Source organism: Miniopterus natalensis, chromosome 8 (genome assembly GCF_054644295.1).
Source record: "Miniopterus natalensis isolate mMinNat1 chromosome 8, mMinNat1.hap1, whole genome shotgun sequence".
Classification (NCBI taxonomy): domain Eukaryota; kingdom Metazoa; phylum Chordata; class Mammalia; order Chiroptera; family Miniopteridae; genus Miniopterus; species Miniopterus natalensis.
In genome coordinates, this window is record NC_142088.1 from 8242183 (window position 1) to 8268426 (window position 26244).

The 26244-nt window shown below is 46.9% G+C and overlaps 1 protein-coding gene across 1 annotated transcript; it reads left to right on the forward strand.

The window, feature by feature from the left end:
• Positions 1-2526: 2526 nt before the first annotated feature.
• FAM124B (family with sequence similarity 124 member B) lies at positions 2527-11749 on the forward strand. Its single transcript, XM_016197721.2, has 2 exons — positions 2527-3563; positions 8372-11749. The coding sequence occupies exons 1-2, from the start codon at positions 2832-2834 to the stop codon at positions 9017-9019; spliced, it is 1380 nt and encodes a 459-aa protein (XP_016053207.2). The 5' UTR covers positions 2527-2831; the 3' UTR covers positions 9020-11749.
• Positions 11750-26244: the final 14495 nt, after the last annotated feature.

The following is a 26244-nucleotide window of genomic DNA, read 5'->3' on the forward strand; positions in this document are numbered from 1 at the left end:
CCAGCTCTGTCACACTGGGAAAGCCCTGTAACCGCCTGGGATTCTTATCCCAGAGGAGATGCCAAGGTTCCTTCTTCGCTAGAGATCTGCCCAGTGCCTACTCTGCAGGCTGCTGGCAGGCGTTGGAAAATAAATATGAAATGATCCTTTCCCAGCACCTTTTCTCAAGTTATGGTCTTAAATTCTATAATGCTTAGCCCCTGGTGAGCAACTGAGTGTCGGGAAGCAAGGAAAACAGAGGCTTGCGTGGCTCTGAGGCTCTCCCGGGCTGCTCCTGAGTCTGCTTCCTGGAGAAGGTAGAGGGAGTCACACCCGTTTTCTGAAACGGAGTGAAGGTGTCTGTGCAGCCAGTGCCACTTCCAGAAATCCTTGAACCCTAACACACGAGCGCTGCCGCAGGGTCAGGATGACACACTCATGCTCTGATTCTCCCTGGCTGCCACTTACACATCACTTGTCCCTTCAACTGGGCTCTCCAGGCTCCCATCCTCTTACCTGTCCTGTCCCCATCACGTAGCCTCCACCTGGGTCATCCCGTGTGTTCCCATGGTTACCCAGAGACCCGTGAATCCCCAGCCCACGGTTCCTCCTCCGAGTTCTATGTTAAGTGGCTACTGGACATCTCCAGGCTGATGTCCCACAGGCACCTGCACGCCCCGTGTCCCAGCTGCACCCCCTCCTCACTCCCAGCTGCTCTTTCTCCGGTGTCCCTATTTGGTGACTGGCTGCCTCACCAGGCTTCTGGGAGGTCTCCTGGCCTTGTCACTGCAGCTTTCTGCTCACATCCAACCAGTTAACAAGCTGTCCATTGACTCTGACGTTGCCTGTATCACCTGTCCAGGTGCCGGGAGTCAAAGCTGATGACTTGCCCTCAGATTTCTGTGCTTTCAGTAGAAATGGTTTGTAGAACCAAAGAGCTCCTGCCGTGGAATCTGAGGCGCAGCCAAGAATCTGGGCATGCGGTGGGCAGAAGGGGCTGAGGAAAGGTGGAGGCAACTACTCCGAAGGGTCAGCCAGTCAGAAAGGATGCTGGCAGTGTCCCCTGTCTCTCTGGCCCCCTATTTCTTGACACTTTGCCCACCATCAGATTAATGAAACCTTTTTAACCCTGACAGAAATGACAACCTTGTGAGGAAGAACATGTGCTTTGGCACTGGGTGGAAGGTTAAAACAACATCCAGGAGCAAAGGTTTTCTATGCAAGGGCTTAAATGCTTGCCTTGCACAGCAGGTTGTGAGTTACTATCTTCGCCTCAGGGGTGTAATTTTCCTCCTTGAATCTTTAGAGTTACTTCCAGAATTGCGAAGGTTGCTCCAAAAGCCATGTCTGAAGTTGACAGAGCCTGGGCACAGTCAGCTCGGTGAGTGCATGGACAGGGGAAAAGAGGGGTCACATCCCAGCGAGGAATGAGGTTATTGCCTTCAAATGCCAACGCACAACGTAACTTAAGATACAAAAAAAGGCTTGAGAACAGTAGCACCCTAACAAAAACCTCTCAGGACTCTTCCAGTGCGAAAAGGCAGGGCTTACAAAGCAAGTGATTAGAGGTTTAGGTTAAATTTAGAAAGGAAATCTGAGCAGAAATAATTCCTTTCCATGGATAACAACACTTGATGTTAAGTTTGGTTGTTATACTATTAAAGGAATTTACATAAATAAAATAAAAGTTAGGGTAAGTTATGTTTTTCATCACAAAAGTGCTTTTTAATTTAGAAAGAAATTAAGTCGCACTGGGTTCCATTATAAATGTTAATAAACTGCTTATTTTAAGAATTCTGTTTAGAAAAGTGTGCTTGTCCATACCTTCTTAGAGCACAGCTATCAGAATAGGAAATGATTTGTACGGCCGGTGCGGCTCAGTGGTTGAGGGCGACCCATGAACCAGGAGGTCAGGGTTTGATTCCGGGTCAGGGCACATGCCTTGGTTTCGGGCTCCATCCCCAGTCAGGGATAACAGTCTCTTCTTCATAGGTTTGTCGGGGGGTGTGTGTGTGTGTGTAAATCAGTGTATGTAGTTTTAGGACAGTTTGTGACTGGTGCCTACTAGATCCTCAACAGATACGAACAATTATTATTATTGATGTGGGAAAGCTCTCATTCTTTCTAAAGAATTGGCATGACTAGAGAGAGACTATGTTTCCCAACATCTTTTTAGTACATATGCTCAGGCTTTGCAGTAGAGCAAATAACTTTCAGTGAACAGTCAAAATTATTTAGATAAGACTTCTTGTCTGCAATTGTTCAAAACAAAATTTAAAAAAAACAACAATGGAAAAAAAAAAATGCTGGCAAGGGGTCAAGTTTGGGGAATTGTTTGGAAGCGGTCATTGTACTCAGGTGGCCTGGCAGGCTACTGTAAACACCAGAGATAGCTGTCAGGAGGAAATCAGAGCCCATTGTGGGTCCAGAAAATGGATGTCTTTTCAACTAAACAGATTGCTATCAGCCCAACAGAGGGACTCGGGTTCCTTTCTGCCCGGTCATTTCCTTTACTGAGAGTCTGTAAGAACCACCCCGTCGCTGTTTCTCAGGACTGCAGGTTTTTAGGTCAAACAGAAATCCCGGGAGTGCCTGCAAAAGCCGACACAGGCGGTTCCATTAGGCCCTGGCTGCAGCGTGCTCGTGGGGGCCGTGGGGCCGTGGGGCCGTGGGCCCGGGTTGCGTGGGTTCTCCGGCTGTGGACGCCCCGGCGCCGGGACCCCAGTAAGGGCTTTGCTCCGAAGCGGCCGAAGCTTTCCCGCTGGGCCGCAGGCTCTGCCGGCACCGCCCGCTCCTGCCTTCATCTCAGAGGCCGGGCGTCCTCCGCGCTTTGTCGCCCTCAAGCCCCCGCGATGGACAAGACCCAGGAGCCCCTGGCCATGACCGTCCACCTCCTCGCCAGCTCGGGGCACGGTGCGCCCCTGCAGCAGGCTCTGGATCAGCTCCTGGGCTGCGTCTGCCCCGAGGTCCGGCTCTTCATGGTGTCAGAGCGGGTGAGTCCAGTGAAGAGCTACGACAGGTGCCACCCCAGGCGGTCGCGGTTCCCGGGGATGTCCGTTTTGCTCTTCCTGCAGGAAAGCCTGGGAGAGGAGCGGCTCTTTCGAGTTCTTGACTCCCTGCGGCAGTGGCCCTGGCAGGGCTGCCCTGCCCCAAACACGCGGGGAAGCCCGGGGCCCTGCATTCCTGCCGGCCAGGAGTTCTACAGCCTGGACAGTCACATGCCCGTCTGGGGCGTGAGGCGGGCGCACGGTGGCACCGAGATCCTGAGGGTGACGCTCTACTGCACTTTTGATAACTACGAAGACGCCATCAGCCTGTACGAGATGATCCTGCAGAGAGAAGCCACCCCACAGAAGAGCAACTTCTGTTGCTTCGAGCTCTACGCCACTGAGAGCTTCGCCCTGCAGCTGTCCCTGAAGCAGCTGCCCCTCGGGGCGTCAGTGGACCCCAAAGAGTCGTCGGTGCTGCAGTTCAAGGTTCAAGAGATCGGCCAGCTAGTGCCTCTCCTGCCCCATCCGTGCGTCCCCATCAGCCGCACGAGGTGGCAAACGCAGGACTACGACGGGAACAAGATCCTGCTCCAGGTATTTCTGCTCTGCCTCCCGAGTGGCCTGAGAGACGGGCTAACGTGGGGTTCTCAGCCTCGGCCGCACCTCAGAACCCCTGGGGAGCTTTCAAGACTGGGATCTCAGGGGGCGCCCAGGCCTGGGCATTTTTTCCAAAAGCTCGTTGAGGATCTAACAGGCAGCATGCGGCGGCGCTGACGGCCACTGCTCGGACAGAAGGGGGTTCAGACTGGGCGGGCAGCTGCTCCGGAAACACTTGTTGAGCGGCTGCTTGTTCTCGGGAAATAAGGTGTCTCTTCAGAAAAGGTGTCTGTTCCAGAAGCTGGGTGGGTGAAAACCAGCGCGAGAGCCTTTTCGTTTCATCATCTTATGTCCTTTCTAGCCGTTTAGAATAAAAGCGCAGCCTTTCTGGAAGTGAGGGCGCCCTGTCTCCCGCTGCGGCTTTTCTCCAAGCGTCTCTTCTCGCGGCTGAGTCTCCGCTGCCCTGGCTTGGGCTCTGTTCCCCTCTCGTTGTTTCACTCATCTCCTTTCCCCTCTCCATCGCTGTCCCCAGCGTACCCCGCACTGCTGAACACACTCACACACTCACACACACGCACTCACGCACACTCACACACACTCTCACACACGCACGCACACACTCACACTCCCATTCCCACACTCTCACTCTCAATACTTGGGTTTCTGCTGCCCTGAAAGGGCGCCTGTGGGCATCTCCCTGAAGGTGGCTGTGGAGCCACGGGTTAGTATCAGTGGTTTTGGTTCATCAGTTAAAATAAGTACAAACAGCCCAGGACGCAGACAACGAACAGGCAGGGTCCTGGGGCGGGTGGAGATGACGGGGAGAGAAATGGAGGGCATCTCTAATAGTCCCCACAATAAATAAAAAAAGAAAAGAAAAAGGATTTTAAAAACAAGCACCTTTCAAAAAATCAGTTAATTGAAAGAAACTGGCTTCAGCTGTTAACTAAGCGAGCCTGGCGTTGTTCGGGCTGCTTACTTTCTACATAACTCATTTCCTTGCAACTTTTTTTCTCAGTTTGGAGAAATCCTTTTTTTGCTATCTCTTGGAATCACATTTAGTAAGAGACAATATTATTTTCTCTTTATGATGTCAGCCTGCCCCTTAAAAGCTTAATCATTTTTTCAGTGATGCGTATTTTCTTGTTTCTAAAGTGTTGAGTCAATTGAGTGACAGATGATCTTCCTGTTCATCAAGATAGTTGCTGCTGTTCCCTGAAACTTGAAGAAACCTAGCTCTCAATTTGTGACATTTTACAAGTATTTCTTAGAATGATGGGCTCTAAATGATCAGAATTTCTACAAATGCATTTCGAATTTATTTATTTTTCTTGGCAGGAGGAGCTTTGTTCTCCCTCAAGGGATTTATCTCAGTCACTCAGCATTGTTTCTTCTAAAGAGTCCTGATTCCAACTGCACACATCTTTATTTCTATATTAACAATGCTGTACTCACTTTTGCCACATGGTCTAGTGAGTTTAGACTTCTCTTAAAAAAAAAAAAGTTGACATTTTCTCTTCTTAAAAAGATTGCAGAAATGGCCAGCCATGCGATGAAATCACTTTTAATATTCTTGATAAGACTTTATGTATACCTAATGTCAAATAATCAGGAGCCCAGTTTATAGATTCTACATTTCTATGTGCAAAATTTATATCTTTAGGGGTTAAGCTTCATTTATTTATCAACAGATATCTAGTGATTATTTATCAGGTGTTAGTTAGGCACTGTGCCTAAGAAGGGGCAGAATGTGACAGGTGTGGTGGGCCATCCTAAAGGGCTGAAATTTTATCTCAAGAAGAGTAGGAAGCCGTTGAAGCGGGAAGGTGACATGATCACAACTCTTTTCAAACTCCTCTGGTGGTGGAGGGGAGAATGGATTGGAGGAAGGTAAGAGCATCTATGGGGAGTCCCTTCAGATGGCTGTTGCAGTGATTCAGATGAGATGGTGACAGCCTGCCCTAGGGTTAATGGCAATGGGCTTGGAGAGAGGGGAAGATCTGAGAGGTCTTTGGAAGGCAGAGTCCATGGGAACTGGTGACATCAAGGTTAGAGAAGGGAAGGTGATGCTCCTGCTTGGGTAGCATGGGGCTAATGATGCCATCTTCTAAGACTAAAAGAGCAAGTGGGACAGATTGAGTGTGAGGAGGAAGATGAGATCAATGTTGGAAATGCTGAGTTTGAGGAGCTTGGGCCTTGAAGACAGTTGGGTAGATAAGTGTGAAGCTTATGACACAGACCTGAGCTGTAGTTACACTTTTGGGAGTCTTCGTCATTTAGATGATAATGAAGTCACGGGTGTCAACGAGATTGCCATGGGAGAGAGTGCAAAGTGAGAAGAGAAGAGGGCCCAGGTTAGCCCTGAAGAACCACGAGCTAGCAGGGGAAGGGGCTCCTTCAGTGGACACTGAGGAGGGATGGATGGACAGGAAGGAAGAGACCCAGAAGGCTGGGTTGATGTAGAAGCTTAAGGAGAAGACTTCGAATGTAAAGGAGAAAGGCCAGCCTCGTAAAATTCTACCAGGGCTCAAGTAAAAATGAATGACAAGGAGACTGACTGTAGGTGATCTTGGCAAAAGCAATTTCAGGGGAGTGGTAGGAGGGAAAGTCAAAGTCATGGGCTGGAGAAATAAGGGAAGGTTAGTAGGAAAAATAAGTGTGGGCAAATTTTATAAAGAGGTTTGACTGTGAAGGAGAGGAGACAGAGACCTGGTGAAGGGGAGGGTTGAAGGAATGCGTTTTTCAAGATAGACTTAAGCAGATTTCATTGCTCTTGGCTAGGAGGGGAGATCTATCTATCATCTATCTATCATCTATCTATATCTATCTATCTATCTATCTATCTATCTATCTATCTATCTATCTATCTATCATCTATCTATCTATCTATATCATTTCTCTATGTATCATCTATGTATCATCTATCTATCTATCTATCTATCTATCTATCTATCTATCTATCTATCTATCTATCATCTATCTCTATCATCTATCTATCTATCTATCTATCTATCTATCTATCTATCTATCTATCTATCTATCTATCATCTATCTCTATCATCTATCTATCATCTATCTATCATCTATCTAAAGAGAAAGATATTGATTGAAGAAATAAGATAATAAAGTGGGAGAAAGTGAATAATTGATAGGGTGGGGTCCCCAGGAAGGCAAAAGTCGATGGATTCACTGCACAGATAATACAGGACCGGTCGCTTTAGTTGTGGAGAGCGTGGGTACTTACAATGGTAGGGAACTGGGAGTTGCTAGTTAATGATGGCTTTTGTCTTCTCTGTAATCTAGATGGTGAGAGCATCTGATGAGACTGGGGGCTGGGGTGGGTGGGTGGAGGTTGTGCCACTGCTTGAGGACAGTTCAGAAGTTTTGAAACAACTGTCATGGTGAATGGAGAGAGGTGACTAAAGAGGCAGGAGGACTGGCAGGTAGCCTGGGCAGAGTTGGAAACATTCCTTCTTGGTGGCTCCAGTCTGAACAATTGCCTGGGTACAAGTTCAGAAAATGTGGGCAGGTTGCTGGGCTGGGCTGTGGCTCAGCGGTTGAGCATCAACCTAGGATCCAGGAGATGGAGGTTCAATTCCCAGTCGGGGCACATGCCTGGGTTGCAGGGACTTGTGGGAGGCAGCCGATCAATAACTGTCATCATTGGTGTTTCTATCTCTCTCTCTCCCTCTCCCTTCTCTCTGAAATCAACAAAGATATATATATATGTTTAATAAAGAGCAGATGTAGTGGGAGAATTGAGTACTGGAGCTAAAGAGTAGGAGGTAGCCTGAGATTGCGAGGTTTAAATTGGGAGGTGGAGCTCTTTAAGGTGCCAAGGCCCAGTGGAGGGCCGCGGGACTGGGTGAGCAGAGTTGAGGGGAGGCCCTGGGCTGTTTCAGGGGGACACTCCGACGCCTGCTCCGGCTCGGGCAGGCACTTCCTGGCCGCCCTGAGATGTCTTGGTGCTGGTTGTGGCCTCAGGACCAATTTTGTTCCTATCTGAGATTGATTTGGGGGGGTGAAGGGACCTTACTCAGATTTCTCTTTCTGCTCATGGTTGTTAGACAAATAAAATCCCCAAGAAGCAAAGTTATGAATTTTCCCATTTTTACTCTTGGAAAATAAAAACAAAAAAATGAGAGAACTGAGTCTTTTTTTTTTCAAATATCACAGACACATTTTTTTTTTTGCTTTGCTCTTCAAAGTTAGGTCTTGAAGTTAAATTTTTAATGTTTCATACCATACATTTAAATAAAACCAATTAGAAAATGAACTCTAAAACTACACCATCAGCACCAGATGCTGGTGAAGACAAGGAGTCGTGGAAAACCCTCGGTCACTGCTGGTGGGGATGCGAGACAGTCCGGTCACTTTAGAAGACACTTTGTCACTTCTGTACAAAAGTAACCATACTCTTACCATAAGATCCAGCAATTGTACTTGTTGGTATTTGCCCAAATGAGATAAAAACGTATGAATTCCCTCCAGCTGGTTGGGCAGTCTAATCCCCACCCTGAGTGATTTCTGTCTATGGAAGCGACCACGCCAGTTTCCATTTCCCAGAGAAAAGGCTTCACTGGCTCAAACACGAAGGGGGACCTGATGTCAGATGAGCCCCGAGGGGACAGGGACGGCAGCTCCGCCTTTGAAGGAGGGTGCCTATTGCTTCGATTCAGGTCAACCGACTTGACGGTCGGCTGCGGGCCGGGCCTGGCACAGGGTGAAGAGGGCACAGTCTGTCCTTAGCCCTTGGCGCACAGAAAACATCGGTTACGTTTGTCCATCTTTTCTTTGTCTGACAGATCCAACCAAATCCAGGACTTGGCGTTAGGAGTGGTGAGCTTTCCTTCCTGAACGGCACCTCTGGAGCTGACACCCTTCCCCAGGGCCACAGGGTGACCCCTGTCTCCACAAGGAGGACCCTAGAGCTGAGAAGGCGAAGGAGCCGGGGCAGGCGGTTCAAGGCGGCTTCTCTGGAGTTCCCCGAGCCCAGTGGGGGCCCAGCGTCACCCAGCTCTCGTGGCACCTCCTGGCGGAGCCCTGGCTGCTCATCCCAGGCCAGCAGTCCAGCAACAGATGCCCAGCTGCCTCTGTGCTCTCCCCACCTCGAACCCGGGGCCAGAATGAAGGCCTGCAGCCAGGAAAACAGTTTTGAGAAGCTGGAGGCAGAGACCAATGTTGACACGGGGTGCACCGTGGTCAACTCTGAACCCAGGCCATCTTTTCTGAGCAGATTTCCAAGGGGCCCGCTGACCAGCCAGCCAGCACCAGCCTCCTCCTTAGGGGCAGCTGTCTCCAAAAACAACAGAATCTTGAAAGAGAGGGTCCGTTCTTTGTCACTTGGTGGCCAGAGGGACCTTGGTGGAAGGAAGATAACCTCGAAACATCCCCTTCATCTGCCAGTTCAGGATGAAGGAAAGGAAGGAGGCGAGGAAGAATTCTTCATTTAGCGTAAAACCAGTGTGGTTTTCTAAACACAGGGCCGAGTGCAATGCTCTAGAAATCGAGCGCTGCTTTTTGGTCATCTGAGGTCCTGAATGCTAGCCATGCGCAGGTCTGTATGGCTTTTATTTCAAATGTTCAAAGTCTAACGGTGCTGTAAGGGGTGGTTTTTTTGCAGCCAGGGTCATGGGCATAAGGGAACACAGCCGATGAATGCACAGGGGAAAAGCCCACACCTCTGTCCCAGGAGACACACAACCCTGCCAGGAGTGTCGAGCTCAGCACCCATCAGGATAATTGCGTTGTATGCAGATGAGTTGAATGTGTTATGCCGTGTTGATTAGTGTATGTAATTTGGTTTCAATTTTTACTGGGGTTGCATAGCTCATCCCCCTGGACAACACAGACTATTTATTCTTTAGTGTTTTTTTAATTTTTATGTGACCTCCTTTTATAACTAGGCCCTGTTCGCCACATACCCTCTAGTGGTTTTGCCTTTAAAGTTGTTTGCATCTGGAATGAGTTAACATGCAAAGTGTTTTGAAAATTAGGAATAATTAATTTTTTTTCCTGGTTAATGAGCAGAAACACCGGAAGCAGAAAAAAAAAAAATCAGGTTGAAAATGAAAGCTGGTCTGTAGGGGTTTCCTGCTTCTCCGTTTCTCATTTGTTCCTGAATTACTCCAGTGGAACCAGAGGCCCACGTCATCAGCCTGAGGGGAGTGTGACGATTGGATGGTTGGGGATCTCCATGGAGCACGGCAAGAAGGTTGCAGTGGTCAGATTATTGCAGCAGGACTTGGGGTCATCCGGACAAGTGTGAACCCTACATTCCTCTGCAATATTCATTCGTTCATTCAACAAATATTTATTGGACGCCTAATTTTGAATAAGACATTGATATATGGTACACATACATCCTGTGGCCATTAATTCAAAAGTGTTTATGGTTCCGCCAGTATGATAAATCTATTCTATCAACTCAAGAATATAGTGAGGTACAAATTTATTCCTCTGGGAACTTTTCCACAGCTTATTCCCGCATCGGCTGCACAAGGCTGTGGTGAGCATTCCCGACCTGCCAATGGAGGCTGGGCATGTTGTGCATTTCAGTTATCATCGTAACAGACAAATTTCCAATTGCTCATAAGCTGCATGGTTTTGGTTGGGTCTATACCCACATTTTAAAAAGCCTGAGGTCTGTGTGTTTCAATTAATTGATAAGATTATTCCTTTTTGTATTACATATATATGTATTTTATTTTTTAATTACATTTTACTTTCAATATTATTTTGTACCAGTTTCAGGTGTACAGCATGGTGGTTAGACAATCACATAGGTTACAAACTGTTCCCCCGATATTTCCAGTACCCACCTGGCACCATACGTAGTTATTACAATATTATTGATTATATTCCGTGTGTTTTACTTTATATCCCATGACTATTTTGTAACCACCAATTTGTACTCCTTAATCCTTTCACCTTTTCCACCCAAGTCCCCAAACCCCTTCCCATCTGTCTCCCACCAGCCTGTTTTCTCTGTCTATGCCTCTGTTTCTGTTTTGTTTGTTTATATTGCTCATTAGATTCCACATATAAGTGAAATCATATGGCATTTGTCTTTCTCTGACTGACTTATTTCACGCAGCATATTACCTTCTAGGTCCATTCATGTTGTTGCAAATGGTAAGATGTCATTCTTTTTTACGGCTGAGTAATATTCCATTGTATATATGTACCACAGCTTGGTAAGGCTCTTCTACTCTATGAACTTCCTTCTCCAAGACAGCTGTTACATAAGACTACAAATGCTGATTAGCTGGGTCTTTGGGAGGCCTGGTTACTTAGTACACCCAACTGGGGAGAAGGGTGTGTCAGGCCTAAGGACAAATCTCATGGCAGCAAGACTGGGCTGAGTTCGGGGTGCTCCTCCCAGCTTAGGGTACAAATGGAGGAGAGTTGCTAATGGACAAAGACATGACTCCTAAATGGATTTTTTTTCACTGTTTACAATATCCATATATTCTCATTCTCATTTTCTTTCTCTCCCATAGATTAAAGGTAGATCTTAGAAAGTGAATGAAGAACTTTATTTTGGTATGGCTTTCTATAATAACATTTAAAAAATGAAAGTCTTATTTAAGTTGAACTATTGAGCTGCTTTGAAAAGCCCAGCAAGGGGACGCTCTGACATTTCTTTCCCACCTTTAACAGGTTACCTAAACTTTTTTAACATAATACATGGGTTAGAATATAAGTGCATGGAAATCATGAGAATATTGAAAACTTTGACTGAATACCTTACAAAACTGATTTTTAAAAGAAAACACTCTTACATTATCACCTGCTGTATTCTGCTCAATGCAGGAATCCAGTTTACACCGTGATAGGGTAGAAATACTAGTGGGTGAGGTGGAAGAGGCCCAGATTGCAGTTTCAAGCTTGAAAATGTGCTCTTTATGTGACCTTGAACTGCCAGCCTCTTTGGCTCTCAGTTGCCTTGCCTACTGTAATGAAAGGCTGCGAGAAAGATCAAGATGATGCACATGAAAGCGTTCGGATATTGCCAAGCACATGACTATGTAAGATAGTATTAGCACATGGCCCTTCAGACCCAAACTTTTGAAATGTCATAGCAAGGAAGGACTTTTTGAAACAAGTTTTAGTAAAATCAATGATACAATAAAAAATGCAGCAATGTAATGATTACAAGTAAAATAAATCTAAGATTTTTAGTGTGTGTGCCATTTATTTTCATCTATCGAAGAGAATTACAGATAGGATTCAAGCAGATTCTAAAGCTCAAAAGAGATCGTATAAAAGGGGTTAACGATACACTAGTTTAATCCAATTTTTCAAATCATACTCTTAACTACAATGATATTGTATTCCCTACAATGTAAAATGTGTCATTTTTTAAATTGAGTGGACTCCTGATGGTCGGGTTATTTTATTTTCTCTTCTAAGGGTTGCACTGCAGTCCATCAGCTATTTTAACCTTATTAATAGTGCTTCACACTTTTTTGCAAGTGTTTGGACATTGCTAAACACTAATAGAAATTTGCCAGCTTGTGATGGTGTTTGTTGGTTGGGGGAAGAAGAACAGGGGACTTGGGGTGCACATACCTTGACTTAGGGAGGGACAGGGACCAACACCTCAGCTGCACCCCCACTCACCCTCTGCTCTGGCGGGACTTTGTCCAGGGGTCCCGGTCCCTCCACCATGACCCAACAACCTGCTGGCTGCATCCAGTTATGCTCAGAGGTGCTGATGGCACAGACAGGAGTGGAGAGCAGTGTGGGCAGGGGGAGCCCTGGAGGAAGAGGAAGGGGGCACAGGGGAAGACCGTGGAACCTCCTAAATTTCATCTCCATGTGATAAAGCGAAGAAATCCCTGACGCGACTTAAGTCTGCTTTCTGGGTCTTCTAAGCCCTCATGTTTGGGCTTTCTCCCTTTTCCCTCTCTCTTTGCATTCCTTTCCCCCTTCCCTCCCTCTCCTTCCTGTGTGTGTGCATGTGTATGCATGTGTATATGTATGCGCACATGTGCGTGCACACATAAACACACGTGCATGTGTATGCGTGCATGCATGTGCATGCATGTGTGCATGTACGTATGTGTATGCGTGTACGTGCATGTGTGTATGTGTGCGTGTATGTGCACACATGTGTGTGCATGTGTGCGTGCACGTACATGTATGCATGTGTATATGTATATGCATGCATGCGTATGTATGTATGCATGCATATGTGCATGTGCATGCGTATATGTGCATGAATTTGCTACTCTTCATTCTTCCCTGTTTGAAGCACTGGCCTTTGGGCCTCCCCCCGATTTCTCACGGGGCTGACCTGCAGCCGCAGCTTCTCAGCGGCCCCGCGGCGAAGCTCCGAGAGAGGAACCAGAGATCCGTGTTCGAGGGGTTCGCCCGTTTCCAGGTTACGCCCAGGGCTCTGCTCTGGGGGCACGAACCCCACACCACTCAGAAACACGCTGCCTCCCCGCACTCTCCTTTCACGCCCACTAAACCTTCCTCTGAGGTCTGAGACGGTTCTGGAACAATTTTAAAGATTGGCTGTGGTCTGTGATAGCAAAACGAAAGGCATGATGGCCCCAGGGAGCACATAATTAGGTTTCAGGATAAGAACTTCATCCTGTTAAACTTTATTTTCAAATATATTATTTAAAAAGTCTAGTTATTCCAGAGAATCTTGATGAGGTCTCCGCTTGGCATGAGACACAGACTCGGCCCGTCAGGCATCTTCTCCCTGGAGTTTTGATGCTCCTCCTTGGGGTGGGAAGGTGTCCTTGGGATGGGGGGACAGTGGCAGTCTGGCCCTGGAAAGAGCGATGCGAGGCCTCGGCATGGAGCCCTTAGTCCACACTGGTCCAGGGCCTGGTTTCGGTTGTGATCCTGCCCATTCATCCCCCCTTTCTGTTCTGTGCATTTTCTGAGCCCGGTTCTCGAGCCTTCTGATAAATTCCTTCTCAGCTTGAATTAGCCAGGATCAGTTCTGTTCTCCAACCAGATAACTGAGATTGACACAGAATGAAACACTGAGACAGGTTAAAGCCAAGGACAAAATTGGGGCACCATATTAGGGAAGTGAATTTTCAAAGGGAAAAACAAAGATGTTAAAAACTGTTCGTTCGGGGGCTCAGGGTCTCTTTGAAGTTCCCTCGGCTTTGATTCTTTTGACTCGTTTCTTTCTGGGTCGCTTCTTTCTTCTCCCTCGTGGCTGTGACAGTAAGAAGACCTGCCCTCTCCCCTTCATCAGGCTGAGAAGGGAGCAAGATGGGACCCACTGGAGCTGCGTCCAAGGTCCCCCTAGCAGGGGCCATGCAGAGGGCGGTCTTCCTTCGTTACCAGCTGGTTTGGGCCAGGCATGGGTGGCTATTTTTGTTGCCTACCAAACATCTCTTCTCACTTCTTCTGATTAATAAAAAAAAAAAAGCCTCATTCCTGTGCAGGACCCACATGTTATTCGAGTGGGGCTGTGACCCCCCAGCTCTCATTCACACAAAGGGACACAGATCCACAGCCTCCCAGTGGGAGAGCACCATCACCGGGAGACAGTGATTGGCCGTGTGACTCAGTACAGGCCAATCTGAGACGTCCCGGGAATTTTTTTCTGGAGCTCTGAGAAAAGACTCCTCCAGTCCACTAGGGGCCTCTGCTGGTGGGATGTGACGCTGGGGCCTAAAACAACCGAAAGATAATCTCTGACAGTTCTGGAGGCCAGAGCCCCAAATCAAGGCTTCGGTGGGGCCACACTCCTGGAGGCCCAAGCGGAGAATCGCTCCTGGCCTCTTCCAGCTTTCCAGGCCGTGGCTGCAAAACTCCAGGCTCTGCCTCCATCTTCACGTCACCTCCTCTTCTTTATATCACTCTCTGTCTCTTACAGGGACACTTGCCATTGAACTTAGGGTTCCCTTGGATAATCCAGGATGATCTCATTTCAAGATCATTAGCTTAATTACACCTGCAAAGATTCTTTTTCCAAATAAGGTCTTATTCACACTAGGAGTTTGGATCTGAGCATATCTTTATGGGGGCTACCATTCAACCCACTACAGAGCCCTTATAATTATGTGATTTTTTCTGTGTTAGTTTAGTTATTTGTATTGTCTGCCACTCTCCATTCACCCACCCTACTTCTCTCTCTCTCTCTCGTCACACACACACTCTCACACACAAATATAAATTCCATCTGAGTTAGTACCTACCTGTCATCTTCATAGCTGTATCTATAAATCCTAAAACAGGACTAGAACCAGAGTAGATGCTCAGTGAGTGTTCATTGATTGAATGAAAGAGTTGATCTCCTTGGATTGTATCTTGTTAGCATTTTTCCATACATTTGGCACTGTTCCTAACCATGGTGTTAGTGTTGGGCATGTATGTTTCTCTACCCCTCATTTTAATACACATGCTCCCTGAGGCCTGTTTTCCATCATTCTGGGTGATCATTTCAGTCCTTTAATTCAGAGAAGCAAAATTTATGTGCCACAATATTGTGCTAGAAGCTGCCCTAGGAATTAATGGTAAAGACATGTATAAATACATATTGCAAAGGTTTAGTTTTAGTTTCATTGCCTGTTCAGCTGTAAATAATTTCAGCTTTCCCCCCTCTTCCCAGTATTTTCCTCATCTCAAATTACAGGTTAAGCTAGCAATCCTCAGACCATGTGTGCTCAGGGCCTTTAAGTATCTTATTTGGTCTAACTCTCCTTTTTCAAGTCAGTGACCTTCTTCAATTTTTATTTCCTTAACTTGACCCTGAACAAGGGAGGCATGAAAGAGGCTTCCGATGGACACTAACTAAACTGGTTCCAACAGTTGGTAAGTGGAAGGCTGACGTTGTTTCCAACTGCCTTAAATCTAATTTTAAAAATTGTAATTAACACGCTCTACCACCTGAGCAGTGGCCTCATCAGTCCGAAACACCTACTGGAGAGGAGTATTAATGGAGTAAATTCTGTTGAGACATATCACAGCTACCCAGAGAATGAAATGACAGGTGATGCTGCACAGGTTTGAGGGTCGGCGTGTGACCACCTCGTGGGCGTGGAGGGTTTCCAATGGCCTCTCAGCAAGTCTTTCTGGAGCCCCGACCACAGGGCTGGCCTGAGGAGCTGTGTGCCTGGCTTGGGACCAGAGGGACTGAAGTCGATTCTCGTGGCTTTCTCACGAGAGCAGAGCTGTCACTGTTGAAGAGTCGTCCGTGTGCACCCGAGAACAGGGCTCAGCTACTCTGCACAGGGCTGTGCTAGGTGAGCGAGCTTCAGCCTCACAGACACCACAGAAGTGCTCCCCAAGTGCAGAAGCCTGAAAACAAAACCGCAGGTGGTGCCTGCAAAACCCAGCACAGGGCTCCTCGGGAAAGAAAACCAGGCAGGGAGAAAACCAGAAAGAAAACCAGGTCGGGAGATGCATAATTAGAGAGCAAAGCACCTCCTGGGGTGGTTACTCACCAGTTTCCACCACAGCCGCGCAGGCCAGCTCTGCTTTCAGCCACACCCGGGAAGGAATTTCACGTGTGACTCGACTCTGGGAGTGTTTGCAGTTTGCATGTAAAACGGGGATATTCCAACGAGGCAATTGAAGCCCACTTCGGAGGGAAATTGTTTCCCTTTTGCTGTGAGCATAATTTAGGAAAGAGGCAAAAGTGTAACTGTGTCCTGGGCAGTCTTTCTTTTTTCTGTTTTAAATTATTATTATTTTACTTTGTCAGGCTTTATTAAGTCTGAGAAGTGCTTTTTCACCAGCTCTAGCAATGAACATGCTGGGCCCCCCTGAGTCACACCGCAGACTGGCATTTTTCTTTCCTACATTGGGCTGAAGTTAAGACAACGCATTTCTGGGCCTGTGCTAGGTTTTGTAAGGCTACTTCCACGGGAAGCCTGCAGAACTGGGTGAAAATAGAAAGGTACAGAGTGAGTGAACTAATATGCCCTCGGCTGTCATCCGTGGCTCTGACCAGTCCCCTCACTCCACGTGGAGGGAAGAGGAGGGATATTTTAGTATTTATTAAGAGAATGGTGCCAGAGCCTCAGTTTTTCCATGAAGGCAAAGCCCTGCCTCTTTAAGCGGATAACTCTGTAGTGTCTGCTTAATCACCCCTGGGTCACAGTTGCCCAAGGATCCAGCCAGGTCGCAGCCACAGGCTGAGCGAGGGACTGGGGAGCTGGGTGACTGCTGGTCCGGTTCTGTCCTGGGAGAGGAACTGGACGGAGGAAGGAGTGTTGTGTCTCTGGGGTGATTTTATTAGGCAGACAAGGGGAGGTCAGGGAGAAGGAAAGAGTGAGCCTGCTGGGTCAAAAGCCAATCGCAGGAGCGTGAGTGGGGACAGGCACAGGTCCAGGATCTCCCTCTCAGTTGCCCACGGCCATGGCAACAGAACCTCCTGTTTAGTGTGACAGGGGCTGAACCAGGTTCCTGACTCTGAGGATGAGTTGCCATGGGGACAAGTGTAGGACCCTGAGCATCTCCAATACAGTGCTTCAGCCAACATGGGCTCAGAGCCAGAGCCCCCTGGCTTCGGGCCTGGAACCAAAGTAAGGCCCTTGAAGAAAAGAGAAAGTGAGACTGGTGTGTGTGCGTGGGGGTGAGGTCTGGGGTGTTTCCCTTCCACCAGCGTAAACGGCATCCTTTTGCTCTTGTTCGGAGAGTTGATCAGGATGCAGTTGACAGGAGTGAGGTGATGATTGGCATACCCAGGAATCTTATTTAATAAGACGTGCAAACCATTCACACCCTTGGGCCCTATATTACTATTTGCACGATAGTCATGGATACAGGCACCCAGTGTTGAGGTGGGCAAGGAAGGTACAGTTCTCTTTTACAGGTGCAAGCAGGGGCCCCCCGGGTGGTAGAGAGGGTGTGCATGCGTGCTCTCGGCTGCCTTCACCGTGTGCACGTGAGTGGACCTGTGTTTGTTGGGGCAATTTCCCAGAAGCAGCATTGAGAGTCGTGGGGAAAAGTACCTTTTTTCTTTTTTTAAAAATTACAAGTATTGGAGTGACATTGGTTCATAAGGTTACGTAGGTTTCAAACAGTCATCCTGTCCAGTGCAGGGAACCTTGCATCATCTAGATTGAGGACAATGGTCTCATCAAAGCCTTCAGAAACATCCCTGGAATTACTCTGCTTAATGTAAGCAAACTGAACATTTTGAAACTTGCTCCTGGTGGGTATGCGGGCTGTTCTGCATTTGGACTGAAAGTGTTTTCCAAGTTAGGTGATCTGTATGGTACCTGGTGTAAAGCTGCCTCCCTCAGGAATAACTACAACCTTCCCATGCACACGATGCTCAATACAGACCTGAGCAGAATCTTGAAAAGCCCAGTGATCTGAAGAGCCCTCCGAGCACCGTGCAAGAAGATTCATGGCAGAGTCCTGAAGAAGAATCCACGGGAAACCCTGAGAATCATGGTGAAGCGACACCCGTATGCAGAGACCATGAGTGGGAGCACCATTCTCTCCAGGCCAAGAAGCACAAGCTCCGGGTGATGAGATCAGGAAAATTAAAAAGATTTCATTAAATCATTGTATTCCCCTAATCACACAATAGGGCATTTAGCTCATAATAGATATTAAAGAATAATTCTATGCATTATACCGTATTGGCAATCATGTCTGTGGGTAGAATTTTGATTCTAGAATATGAAAATATCAATATTTCAAGGCTGTCTTAAACCTTGTTAAAATGGTATTTTAAAATGTGGGTATTTTATTATTATTCAGAGATGGCTGACAGATCAGGAGATAACTGCCTCTTAACAGACAGTTTGTCATCACTGTCCCCAAGAGGAGGGGGCACGCATGCCACCCAAGGCAGGGCCCCGTGGGAAAGCACCAGGGTCGGTCAGGAGGCACAGGGAGCCAGGGGAGATGTGGGCAGGAGCCTTTGTTGTGGTTTCTGCGCAGAGGAACAGGCAGGGCAGGGTGAGCAGGGTTAGGAATGGCTGGTCGGAATGACTTCAGCGGGCTCTGCGTCTGGGAGCGGTCTCCAGGTGCCTGGTACCCGGTTCTGCGGTGATTAGCACAGGGGCAGGGTGGCCCCCCCTCCCCCCCCCCCGAGAGCCCTAGGGAGCCAGATAAAGGAGAGGTTGGGGTAGAGGCTCTGGACTGGTCGGTTTGCATATGAAAGGCACGCTGCAGGGGAGTCTGCGACCATCTCTAGGAGCTGGCGAGTCCTGAGAGGGACAGTCTCTGCAGGGTCAGCAAGGGGCAGATGTCAAAGCATGAGAATGAAAAGACATGCTTACTGCAGATGGAGAAACTGCTGCGGGATCTACACGCAGAGCAGTGAGAAGGTGAGCGGTGGACAGTCGCCGAGCACTTGCTCTGTGCCTGGCATGGGGCCTCGCTCTGTGCGTGTGTGAACTCCGTCAGCCCCCCACGACCTCCTGAGTGGGGGCTGCGTCAGCTAGGCCAGCTGGCTCCAAGGGCATTCTAAATTAGAAAGGTGTCACACGTCTCCCATATAGACCCTCACCATCGTAAGGAATATCCCTGAAGTCCCAGAGCTGGAGTCACCTCTATGAATGAGTAGGGTGCGACTGCCACCTTGTGATCAGAGATAGAAGAGTTTTTACTCTGAGAGTTGATCTTGGAATAAAGTGTTTCATTTAAATACGGAATAGCTTCCCTCATCTACTTTTGAGCAAATCTATCATATTCTTGTTTTGTTACCTCACATGTCTTTAGAAGAATTTATACTATAATTTAACAAAAATCTGCATTGACCCAAAGTGGGCAAGAAATACCTCCAAACCATTAGAAGCAAGGAAGGAACCTGTGTCTCCAGCTCACACCTGTTCTTCTCAGGTGGGCTGAATCTAGTAGCTTTGGGGCCAAATACTGAAAATAGCAGGGCACCTGCCAGGTGAAATCCTACGGACCCCAACTGCATCAGCCGTCCCTTCAGAGTAAATATTAAAAAGTTCACGTTGAATTGCCAGGGACGACTGGAACTCCCTCCTGGTTTGACTTAGCACATTTTTTCTGATGCGAGTGTCAGTACAAAATCAAGTTACATCTTTTTTAAACCTGCTCTAGATAGAACATTTCCAACCATTGGAAATGAAAATAAGCAAAATATTCCTGACAGGAAAACTGACATTGATTCTAAACTAAACCCCTTCTGAAGCTTCCTAAACTAGCCCCTCTTCCCGAATCCCCATCAAAGAAGGCCAGGGATTTAATGCCATCCACTCCTATGTAATTTTTACTTCTTTCTTTCTTGCCAGTTGCTTCCGTTCTTTGTCTGCCTCTGGCAGGCGGTCTGCGGGTGGCTGTGACAATAGTGACAGTATTTTCATGAGAGTTGGTTCCTCCTGGCCTGCTGTTATTCCAAATTTGGCCCCCTCCCCCCCTCACTCCTTCACCTCCAGCACGCAGAACCTTTCACGTTGCTCACCACTGCTTTGCAGCTTCCACGTGGCTCTTATTTCCCCAACTCAACTGGAAGCTTTTTCAACGGTGGGAAACCTGTCAACTGTCTGTAGCTTTCAGGGAAGCCCTGGAAAATTGGAGAAGCTCAGTATGGGATTGCTATTGATAATCGGGTAAGGAGGAATGAGGGGTGGAGGGGCAGGTGGAATAGGGGAGGTCAGCAAGGGACAGATATCCACAGGACCAAGGGAGCCTAAAGGGTGCCGCAGAGGCCCAAGGTTCAAAAGCCCCGGATTCAGGCCGGATGTCCACACCTATTGCAATCTTGGGCCAAAGATGCCTCATTTACATCTTGTCATGTTATGTTTCGGGTCTTGGGGTATCTGCCAGGAGGCAAGACTCCTGAGGCAGGATGGTCCATAGCCTAGGGGAAAAGTCAAGGAAACTGCCCAGTAGAGGGCAATAGAGACGCTTCTCCGTTTCCTGCTCTCACCCTGGATGGCCTCCTGCACCGCACCCGGACGGGACGGGGGATCCCCCTGGCAGAACCAGGTGAGAGGCCCTCACCAGGCATATTTGGATCTTGCTGGTGGGAAAGGGCCAGATTTTTCCTTCTTCCGAAATTAGAGAGCCCTTTTCCTAGAACGTCCCCAAAGTCACTGGGTGGTGGTCAGAGGTGTCTTAAACTGTTGACACCAAGAACAAAGTGCTGATGCCCGGGGGACCTGCTCGCCGGGTGGGCAGTGGTGAAGCGGGCGGGACCGGCGCTGGCACCTGGGTGCCTGCTGCGCCTGCCCTGGCTGCCCCAGAGGGTATGGACTTCTCCACACCGAGGACGAAAATGGCCAAGGGCTCTAGGAAAAGCTTGGCTATTTAGCGGTGGTCATGGGCGGGTCTGGCAACAGGCAAAAAGCTGTGAGCAGGGCAGGTGCTGACGGGTGGAGGCAGGGGAGGGATGGCCGGGCCTGAGGCCTCCTGCGGGGCGCCCTGGAGATCCCGGAGGGGCAGAGGGCGCACGGGGAAGGACGCCAAGGTTTTCGGCATGCCTCCTCCGGGCCAGGTTCTCAGCCAGGCATTTTACATCCGATCACACTTTTAATTATAAAATACTTCAAGTAGGCAAGAGAGTACAGAAAACAGCGTAGATACTCAAGTAGTTGCACGTGGCTAGAACAGATGTCAACGTTCTGACAAATTTCTTCCCATCTCTTCTGAGGCCTTTTTCAGCACCTGGGCCTGCTGCCCTTGAAGGGGTTGCGGGGGGGGGGGGGGGGGGGCACATGGTAGAAGCCCAGCTACTGTAATTTTAAAAAAGACAAATAAGCAAGGAAGCCCGAACCAAGCTTTGACTGCCGAGGAGGCCAGCTGTGATGTGCTTCTTGTTTTTAATACGGATTTGTGTGTTCTGTTAATGCTGTATTTTCAGAAATATTGCACTGACTTTTTATTATAGGAACTTGCACCCATGATCCCGCCTCCTTGCACAGCTGTTTGTTTCCCGGCGCTCTCACTCCCTCCCTTTTCTCTAGTTTCAGTTACGGTTTCCGCGTAATCCCGAGTTCTGTTTTCCCTCTGACATGGCCACAGAATGTGACGGCCTAAGCCACCATTTTATTCCACGGTAGCATCCAGGGTAAAGGGGAGTGCCTGCCGGCCCTCCCTCTGAGTTTATATGCCCAAGTTTCCTTGGGGGAAAAACATAGTTATTTCTGTTGGTTTTGGGTTTGTTCCCTTTTCAATTACAAATTGTGATCATGAAGATCTTTTAGATGCATGGAACTGAGCTGTTCACGCCTCAGTTTCATGGCACAGAAACACCATTGTTTTATGCTGTAGCCTCTCTTTTAGTTTTCATTTTATTTTATTTATTTTATTATTTTATTTTCACTCCTGGTCCCCAACCCCACTCCCCTCCCTGTGTCTGGTGTATTTACTATGTATCTCTCCCAATGACTTCCAGTGAACTTCCTTTATGCGTGTGTCCATGAGAAAGACAGTATTGCTTTCTGTTTAGAAAATGTACTTTCATGGGTGGTGCCCTGAGTGAATTCTGTGTCTTAGTTTCTTTCTTCAATCAGCATTATGGTTTTGAGATCTGTCCATGTTGCTGCAGGCAGGTAGTTCCTTTTTTCCTGTCTCCTTCCCCTGTAGAGTGTGCGATTGCATGTGTGGTGGGCCTTTACTTATATGTCCCGTGTTGATGAACACCTCCTGGTCCCTCACTCCAGGAAACCCCAGCGCTGTGCTCAACCCACGAGGTCTCTTGGGCATCTGTGAGGGAACTTGCCTGGGATCTATACTCAGGAGTAGACAAGCTGTGTTAAAAGGGTATCCCTGTGCTCAATCTCACAAAATCCTGCCGGGTTGCTCTCCAAACAAGCGCACAACCTCTGTCCCACTACAGTGCAGAAAGTTCTTCTTGTTTTTCCACATCCCCACCAATAGATGATTTTATCAAAATTCTGAATTTTTGACACTCTGAGGGCTGAAAACGGTACCTCAGGTTTTACACTGCACTTGTAGGTTTAATACAATCAGTCCTCTTTGAGGTCCTTCAAATGTCTAATTAACATACAAACCTTTCCAAGTACTTAGACATTCTGATAAATCAGATACATTAAAACAGCACATATGGAGAAACAGCAATTCTCTTAAATATTCTCATACTGTTTACAACCTGAGTCAACTTCTCTTATTCCTTCTATCTTAAAAACTCAAGTCTAGTCAGATGGGTACTAGACTTACTGGGGTGATCACTTCGTCTAAATGTCTAATCACTATGTTGTACACCTGAAACAAATACTATGGTATGTGAACTGTAATTGAAAACTTTTTAAAAATTAAAAGTAAACACTCAAGTCTAAATCAATTACTCAAATGCCCATTTACATCAGAATGATTAGATTAATCTGTTAAGTACTCAAATTCTCTTAAGCATTGCCAGTGCTTAAAATATCCAGCGTGCACTGCTTGTTTTTATTTTCATATTTAATGAGGTTGCATACAACCGGAAGCCTTGGTGAGGACAGAAGACCTGGAGGAACATGCTGGACGGAGATTCCTTTCACCATCTGGGGGCACAAACAGAGCCCTCTTTAATGGGCATTAAGCCAATAGGGACCTGGAATCCATACCTGTCAAACGGGGGGCCTTACAACCTTCTTCGAATTACACATTATTTAATTCTGAAATCAGATATGAGACTATCAACCCCTGCCCCGATGCTGTCGATATTTGGTTGGATTCAACTATTTACTGGATGATTCTATTATGAATTCTTTTTATAGCCTTCTTATTTAAGAGAACTCAAACTCTTGTTAGTTTGAAAATACCTCCAATTGGATTCTTCTGGACCCCCCTGAAGGATTGGTCAGGCTCTGCAGTCACAAAGTCAAAGTCATACCAATGACATCCCACAGAGGAAAGAGGCTCTTTCTAAGCATCACTTTCAGTCCTAAGGTGAGAGAGCTCACTTGGTTCTATTTGTGTCAGGCTCTCATGTCTGAAATAATCTCTATATCTTGGGCTATGAAATATTTGGATGATTTATTTTGAGAAAGAGGCTTCCTACCTCTCATGGTGATATTGGGGGAAAGCATATATTTAATACATATATTTTTTATATTTTTGGAAATTTTAAGTTTATTTTTAAAGTGTAAGGGACATAGAGATATGTAGAATAGCCAGCGCCATTTTGCAAACTGGGACATATATAGAGCAATCTGATGTACATATATTTATAATGAACTAAGCATAACTATATATTAATGCCTGTATGTCTTGTAGGTAGTTATATGGTGCATAAAATCATGATATGAAAAATCTATATTTTTTTAAGAACAGATGTTGAATTTTATCAAATGACTTCTGGAAACAATAAAGATGAATGTTATTTTTCTATGATTTATTAAAGTGATAAATTATATTATAAAGTGGTAAATTATATTAGATTTCCTAATGTTGAAACTTACATCTCTAATCTGAATTCCACCTGACATCCTGTATTTTTGCTTTAAAGTACTGGTAGATTTGTCTGGTGAATATTATATTTTATCACATTTTCATGGGTTTTCTTCTTGTTTTTAAAGAGCAAGCCATTGGGTTTATTCTTTTAGTTGTATCTTTTTATCTATTGATTCAATGATTGCTGCTTTTCTCTTTATCACTGTTTGGATCTTTCATAGGATGTGCTCTGTTTATCTAAATACCTGGGTTGGGTAACTCATTTATTCATCACTGTTCTTCCCTGTCCCCTGCCACTCCGTGGTGTCAACTAGGATTGAAGGGGCTTCTGCACTCTCCTGCCCAGCCCAGGTGCACAGATCTTTTTGCACCGCGCTAGAGGCCACTACTTGTTGTGGACAGATCATCACTGTGGAGAAGTCTGTGCTTGTCAGCTGTTCCCATGCTTCCCAGCTCTCTGCAGGATTTGGGTTTTTAGTGTTTTCTGTGTTCTCAGAGATTACATTGCTATTTCTATTAGTATTCCTTTGTGTGTTTGGTTCATTTCAGGATGGAAAAGTGGGTAGAGGCCCGTTTAAAGCATCCTATAATCCAAAATACTAATTCATAGGGTCTGATTTGGGCAAACTGCTGTTGGCTGGCAGCTTTCAATAAGTTTATGCAGTTTGTAGAAATGGGGATGTGCCATGTCACTTGCTTAGATCCTCAGAACCATCATCCAAATCTTTGCTTTTGACAAACTAAATTTTGCTAACACTATTATTAGAAATAAGCGGGCAGACATGTCTTGTTGGTGATGCATTAATGATGTTAAGTAAGGCTGTTCTTTCCAGAGACATTTCATGGTTGGTGAATTTATAAACCTGGTGGCCAGTGTCTCTGATGATGGGAGGTGAGAGTGAGGCCAGGGAGGCAGGGATGCCACCGAGCACTATCTGGATAAAATATGCTGAGAAACTGGGAGCCCTCGGCTTCCTCGTGGAGCTGGCCGACAGAGTTTTTGGACTCTCTCCCTCTACATAAAATACACTCTTCATGCTCTCAAGCTATAGTCTCATGTCCAGGCCTTAAACCTGGAGTGATATGTACCCTGTCAGTCTCAAAATTCCCTCCTGCTACATTGCGAGGACTTGAAATGAATGAAATTTGAACTCTGGAAGGAACCCACCGCTCGGAGGCAGACGTGCCCGTTTCCTTAAAACAGCTCGTGGCGGGTGGGATGTCAGGTTCCAGCCACGTCGGCCGAGGGGACCTCGGTCTCCAGGGCGTCATCCTTCCCACCTGGCGCTGCGGTGCGCTGTGCTGTGGACAAGTGTGGTTTTCAAGCCTTCTTATAACGAGTATCCCTAGATGGAGTCAAATAAAGTGAGTTATAAAGTGCTTCTAAAAGTTTTAAGAGGATCAAAAACTTGGTGCAGAGTCTTTTCTTCTCATTTTACAAGACGTGCGCATTACTTTTTACAGCCCCGAGAGCGCTATTAATGTCAGCGAAATGATATCTTTATTATATGAGTCATAATTCTTGGTACCGTTTAACAGTGAAGGACTATTAATAACTGTAAGTTAATAGCATAGGTCTCTTTCTTGCTTCCAAAAATATGATTTTGGAATTCTCAGTCTCTAACTTCCCAACAGTGTGGCGGCAGGGCAGTCATTTCGCCGGCTTTGCCTTTCCCCCAGGAACTGGGACTGGGGTGTGGGTGTTGCTGGAATTCTGATATTCCATAAAAAGCTGCAAGATGAGGTTTTCTGCACTGTCCTGAAATACTTTTCAAAAACGGAAGTACTTGTACCGACTGGATTTCTAGCTTGTATTGATGAGGTCAGAAACAGTGATTGACTCGAGCTCTTAATTTAAGTAATCTGAAACATTTCCAAGGGATCCGCTCAATTGTTTTGGTGCTCTTTACTTGCTGGGACATAACTTATCAGCCCTGAGTGTTTACAGCATTTCTTCCTTCCTTCCTTGCTGTAGAAAATCCTTGATATTCCGGGTCCCTTCCTCCCCCGTGACTGCTCTGTCCCCGCATCGCCAAACAGGAGAAGGCCATGCTAACTGGAAAAGAGATTAGATTGATACACATAATCAAAACAACTTGGAGAAAGGGAAAGTAAGGTCCCAGGATTGGGGTCAGGAAGGGAGTATGAGGGGTTGTCCTGTGAGTTTCCCAAACACAAGTAGGAAGCAGAAGAAGGGGCTAAGGTAGGTTAAGGCTTTTGTCCCCTAATGTCCTTTGAGGCGCACCTGCGATGAACAGACTTCCCTTTGAATTACTGTTGGTATCTGAATTATGCTTCTCTACAAATGACTGCACAGAATGAACCCTGAGCCACGTGGCACCCTCCTCCTCACTCACTCAGGGCA